At 36.4% G+C, this 6,308-nt stretch overlaps 1 protein-coding gene across 6 annotated transcripts in view; it reads right to left on the reverse strand.

Annotated features, from left to right (window-relative positions):
* The window catches only part of LOC102555617 (uncharacterized), a 60,778-nt gene that overhangs the window by 14,657 nt on the left and 39,813 nt on the right, over positions 1-6,308 (reverse strand). The window contains exon 1 of one of the 6 annotated variants that reach the window (XM_063280951.1): positions 412-2,192. The exons of the other annotated variants lie outside the window; for them this stretch is intronic. Coding sequence (XP_063137021.1) covers positions 412-419 — 8 coding nt within the window. The 5' untranslated portion in view covers positions 420-2,192. Of the gene's footprint in view, positions 1-411; positions 2,193-6,308 lie in introns of those variants that run through there. 6 annotated transcript variants of the gene reach the window in all.

Below are 6,308 nucleotides of genomic sequence, written 5' to 3' on the forward strand. Positions count from 1 at the left end.
TAAATAATGGAAAATATCTTAGATTTTGATAGTACCAAGATGATAACGAAGGAGAATTGCAGTATTTCCATGTTAGTATGCTCAGATGGCAGTGCCATAACAGCTAAGATGATGTCAAAACATGTTCCAGAAAGTCACATGATGGCAAGTGATCACTGCTGTCCTGATATAACAATTCTTTGCAGATCTAATCTGCCAAAGAAAAGTAAGGAGCAACAAGATTCCTGTCTCTGTCAGATACTGAGGACTGATGAAATACGCCATCATTGCAGATGAAGCAGAAATCCAAGGCTGAGTACTGAATGATAGATTGAAAACAGAAGCAATGACCAGAAGCATTGACAGATACCTGGCACAGAAAACAAAAACAGTTTCATTTAGAGAAGAATGTTAAAAAACCTAACATGTTACCTGACCATGCTGATTTTCTAGTTTCATATTCATCTTCATTTTCCAGAGCACTTCTCTGAGAGGCAGCTTGAAGCAAATCTCTGGCAAGACCTGGTATGAGCTGACAACTAGATATCCACCATGAGCATAACTGAAATTTTTTTATGTGAATAGATTTCTTTAGCTGTTATTGACGCAGAATGGCCGAGTATATGTAAGAAAATAGGAAAAATATTTGGGACCAATCAGAAGAGAGATCTCAATACATGGCGAAGAAAGCAAAAGCCTGTTGTTACCATGGAGATTTCTCTTTCAAAGCTCCTCTATTTCTGCTCCCTCCTCCCTGCCTGTTGCATCAGGAATAAAGTAGAGATAAAATAGAAGGAGGCAGAACAAAATATTATGTTATTATTCTTTAATTTCTGGCTCTTATTCCAACAAAATCATTGGTCAGCAATGCCCACACCTTGGACCCTGTATCTAGGTTACCTAAAATAAAGACTCCATTCGTGCCTAGGGACTTCTGCTTGTAATCATGGGCTATCAAATGGACCCCCGGTGCTGAGATTTTATAATCTTCCTGTGACAATATGCAACATGATTTGATTATTTGGAAATGTATCACACTAGCTCATATTCTTATGCACATTACAACTTGCAATCACTGCACATGAAATTATCTGAAGACGTACTTGTTTCTAACTTCATAAAGCTATTTACCACAGGATACACCACCTCTTAAATGATAATAATGCTAAAGAAATATTAATAGGTGTTTATTTTAGAAAAGAAATATCCAAAATCTAGGCATACTACGATCATTTCTTTGTATGTGCCTACATATTTGTTTTTATTGTTCAAGAATCACATTGTGTATACTGGCATGGTAAATATATTAATTTTGTAGAATTGTTATTGTGGTGTCATATAATTTGTTATAAATACAACTGCTACATACAATAAATTAGAATTATCCATAATATCTATTACTTAAATAATCTATTGCCACTTAATTAGATCACTTTTTAACACACACATGATATGGGCCTATTGATATGGGCTCAGATCAGATTCAAACAGATCTACAGAATCAAAAGCACACTCTGATACTAATTCTTCCTGAAAAATATTAAAATTACTTTCCCTATGCAAGTAGTTCATCAAATGCCCACAAATACTCCAAATTTATATCCTTCCAACTTGGAAGCCTTCCTGTAAAGTTATTCTCAATTTTCAATTTTAGATTTTGTATACATGACTGAAATTTTAAGAAATAAAGCTGTGTTTATATTGTTGCCCTGTGACTGGCATACACATAACTGAATAAAATTGAACAGTTGTCTCTCTTGTGCCTTCTATGTCACATAAGAACCAACCTTCTGTCAAAATACATTCCTACCCTGAATATGCGTTACACTTTTTCCAACTTTGTTTTTTTAGAAACAGTAATTTTTATTAAGTAGTTAAATGTATATACCACGGTTGTTATTTGGCATTGCACATGGATTTTTAATGTTAATGGCTGAAAATTTATTATAGTTTCAATGAATATATGCTCCTAAATAATGACAAAATACAATTTTTCAATAATTACTTAATGAAAAACACTGTTTATACTAAAAAGTAATTACCTTTTTCTCCAATGTCCCCAACTCTTTTGTGTGAGTTCAAATCAGTTCAACACAATTCTCATAGCTTTTTCATTTTGTTTTTGAATTTTGATTTGTTTCTTCATTCTATTTTCCTAATCTCCTTTTCTTCTTTTGGATATTGGTTTTTTTTTTAAATTTATTTAATACTTAATAATAATTTTTTGGTTTCCGGGCAAACATCCCCCTCCCCCCTCCCCTTCCTTATGGGTGTTCCCCTCCCAACCCTCCCCCCATTGCCGCCCTCCCCCCATAGTCTAGTTCACTGGGGGTTCAGTCTTAGCAGGACCCAGGGCTTCCCCTTCCACTGGTGCTCTTACTAGGATATTCAATGCTACCTATGAGGTCAGAGTCCAGGGTCAGTCCATGTATAGTCTTTAGGTAGTGGCTTAGTCCCTGGAAGCTCTGGTTGCTTGGCATTGTTGTACATATGGGGTCTCGAGCCCCTTCAAGCTCTTCCAGTTCTTTCTCTGATTCCTTCAACGGGGGTCCTATTCTCAGTTCAGTGGTTTGCTGCTGGCATTCGCCTCTGTATTTGCTGTATTCTGGCTGTGTCTCTCAGGAGCGATCTACATCCGGCTCCTGTCGGCCTGCACTACTTTGCTTCATCCATCTTGTCTAATTGGATGACTGTATATGTATGGGCCACATGTGGGGCAGGCTCTGAATGGGTGTTTCTTCAGTCTCTGTTTTAATGGATATTTGTTTTTTAATATAACACAATGTATAATCTTGGAACAGGTGATGACTAAATAAGTCACAGATCTACAAGTATATAATAATATCTAGGACTCTGGGCTATCTACTTAATCATTATTCTTCTCCCAAACTCTTTCAGTTAGATTTCTGCCTCATGGAACAAGTGTGTAAAAAAGCAAGTCAGATGGTAGTTTTTACTTCCACAATATTTGTGCTACTTTGCACTGAATATTTTGCAGGCCACTCTGTGTTAAAATTCAAATGTTTTGATATTGGCTTGGGTCTTACATTTCTTTTTCAGTAGCATATAAACAACATTACCCACATAAGTCACTAAAGTGTAGGAATTAAAGTTCGAGTTTGGGCATCTTTTCAATCTCTCTGTTGACAATGAGTTGAATAAGTATAATCTTTAGAAATGGCATTTTCTGAAGCTTTCTAATTGCAGGAGATGATAAAAATTACAAGTGCCCACCATGAAATATTTAGCAGAGACAGGGAGAAAAAAGAAAAAGAGAAAGGATAGAGAAGAGAGGAGAGGAGAAGAGAAGGGAGGAGAGATAGAGTGAACTTAGAAAACATTGCCACAAAGGTGATATCTTTATCAGGTCTCTCCATTCAGAGCTCAGGGAACCTCATGGAAAAGAGGAAAGAATGAATGTAAAAGGCAAAGGAAAAGAAGACACCAAGAGAACTGTACTCGCTAAATAACATAAGTAATGTTGAAGTGAGATACAAGACAGGTAACCAAAGAGGACATATGAGTTTCCACTAGTTCCTCTGCACATGCATACACACAAAGAGACAGACACATTGAAACACACACAGAAACAGGAGGAAAAACTCACACACACACACACACACAAATATATATATGTATAAAACAGATAACACTGTAAATGAAAGAACAAATTAATTATGTAATTATTTGGTTTCAAGTTCCAATTGTAAAATAGAGAATGCTCTACTCTTCCCAAATCACCCAGTTCAGGAGTAGATTGTACCTCCAGACTTCTGACAGAACTAGGATTACAGATGAAACCAAAGTCTTCCAATATCTGATCTAACTGTCACCTCATAGCACCCAAGAAACACAGTCAGCTCTATCTAGCTGGAGGCACACATTCCTTCCAGTTTCCCCATGCCTTTGTGAGCAGAGCCTCTGCTCTCATATCTCTAACCCACACACAGCTAGACGCAGCTTGTCCCCCAGGACTTCTGACAGTACAGGATCACAGGTATGATCCCAACTTCTGATTCTGTATCTGGCCCTACTGTGAACCCTGAGGATATGGAAGACACAGGAGCATTGCCCAGCAAGATGTCCACATTCCTTCCAGCTTGAACTGGAATACAGGAGCGAATACAGGGCTCTTGATGTCCAATTACACTCCCCAAACCCATACGCAGCTTGTTCTGCAGCACTTTGAAACAGCCAAGATCACAAGTTCACAAACCCTCAGGAAGGGAGGCTCAATTCACAGACAGCAAGACCAGTTCACACAAGAGAAAACCCTAGAATGAGAGAAACACAGTGACAGCATCTTCTATAGAGTATGTAGATAAAAAGGAACACTCCTGCATTGATGGTGGGATCAAAAGCTGGTGGAACTACTCTGGAAATCAGTCTGATGGTCCTCAAAAAATTAGACATAGTACTACTTAAATACACAGATATACCACTCCTGGGTATACACCCAAAAGATGTTCCACCATATAATATGGATGCATCTACTAAGCTCATAGCAGCCTTATTTATAATAGCCAGATGCTGGAAAGAACCCAGATGTCCTTCGACAGATTAATGGATAAAGTAAATGTGGTACCTTTACACAATGGAATTCTACTCAACTATACAAAACAATGAATTCATGAAATTCTTAGGCGAATGAATGAAAAATGAAAATCTCATCATGAGAGAAGCAACCCAATCACAAAATAACACACATTGTATGCATTCACTGATAAGCAGATATTATCCAAAAGCTAAGATTACCGAAGATACAATTCACAAACCATAAGTAGAGATAGAAACAATGTCTACCCCCGCTAAGTAACATTAAAATAACAAGTTAATATAGAAATTCCCCAAGGTTCTGCCTAGGTAACATATAAGATTATTGATAAACATATCAGAGCACTTTTTATTTGTTATTTTCTGGGCTTAATGATATGAGAAACAGACTGCCCAGAAAATCATTACCCTGTAAGGGTGATGGCTCTCTTATATTTAACATCAAAAGCCAGCCTCTGATACTGTTCCTTTGCTTGTATTTTTAAGACTACATTCATGCTAACATTCATTAAATGTAGACTTTCATAAAATAGATTGTCTGAGCATGTGGTAATAAAAGAAGGATCTCTTGACTTTTCCTGTCATTAATGAGGCTATGAAAGCAAACTTCAATCCCAACAAGGATATTTATTTATCACGTAGCACAGATGATTGCCCAAGATGGGTTCTGTGTGAATTGGAACAAAGGACAAGAGAGAACCTCGATCTATACCTCAATCTCTTCCTTCTTTTCCAGCTCCCTCTTTTCTCAAGAGTCTGTGAGTTTTAAACAGGTTTATCCAAATAACTCATGCTTTTCACACTACAGTGGTTTCCTGAATGCTGAAGCTCTTTTGTCATAGGACTGACTTTGGTAAAGCCTTATTGAAAATTAATTGGATTTTTTCTTCTTTTTTTTGTATTCTGAGTACAAGGCAAAGGTGACTGAAATGATGAAAATTAAGAAATGGACATGACTTAATAGACATGGAATATAGTCGTAGTTTAGGAAAATAAACACAAATGTAGGGGATTTTACCTAGTACTATATTAGCCAACCATTAACTGCTGTTGCTTCACTAGAGACTATATCTATATTATTACAAGTGTTTTTATAAATGACCCACAAACATTCATAGACTTACATCCATCAGGATGGACATTTAATACAATAAGAACTTTGGTTCTATATAAAACACCCATACCATTACTAAACTTGCTGGCAGATACACATTAACTGGCACTTGTTACTGTGAATCATGCAAGATTCACAGGTGACTGAGGTTTGAGGATACCAGTCAGTATCATTCTTACTGGTTGATACTATAGGTGTTATATGAGGTAAATGAGGTATCTTCCAAGGACAGTATATTTTTGACTAATCCTATATTTTTATATACAAGCCCCATTTTCAAAGAGTCAGCATCCTGAAGAAATAAACCTTCCTTTGCACTCAGTCCTAGAATGTAACCGAGAAATTTGTTAATAGAATTTATTGACATAGAATCCTTTCTCAAAGGATTCTGAAGATAAACTATATGAAGGCAATCCATTTCTATCACCGATTTTCATAGTTTAAAACATTAGGACCTCAATATTTGCATGCTTTTATATGTGTGTGCTTTCTTTCAGTAACAGAAAAAGATTATTTTAATCATTCTCAGTCACCTTCCTAGGTAGTATTTTTACAATACATTATAAATATTCAAAGGAGTATACTATATCCTCTGTCTTTGCACCCATTATCAAGTAATTTCCCATGATCTCTTATTCAGATCCATAAACATTTTTTCATA

Source organism: Rattus norvegicus, chromosome 1 (assembly GCF_036323735.1).
Source record: "Rattus norvegicus strain BN/NHsdMcwi chromosome 1, GRCr8, whole genome shotgun sequence".
Classification (NCBI taxonomy): Eukaryota; Metazoa; Chordata; class Mammalia; order Rodentia; family Muridae; genus Rattus; species Rattus norvegicus.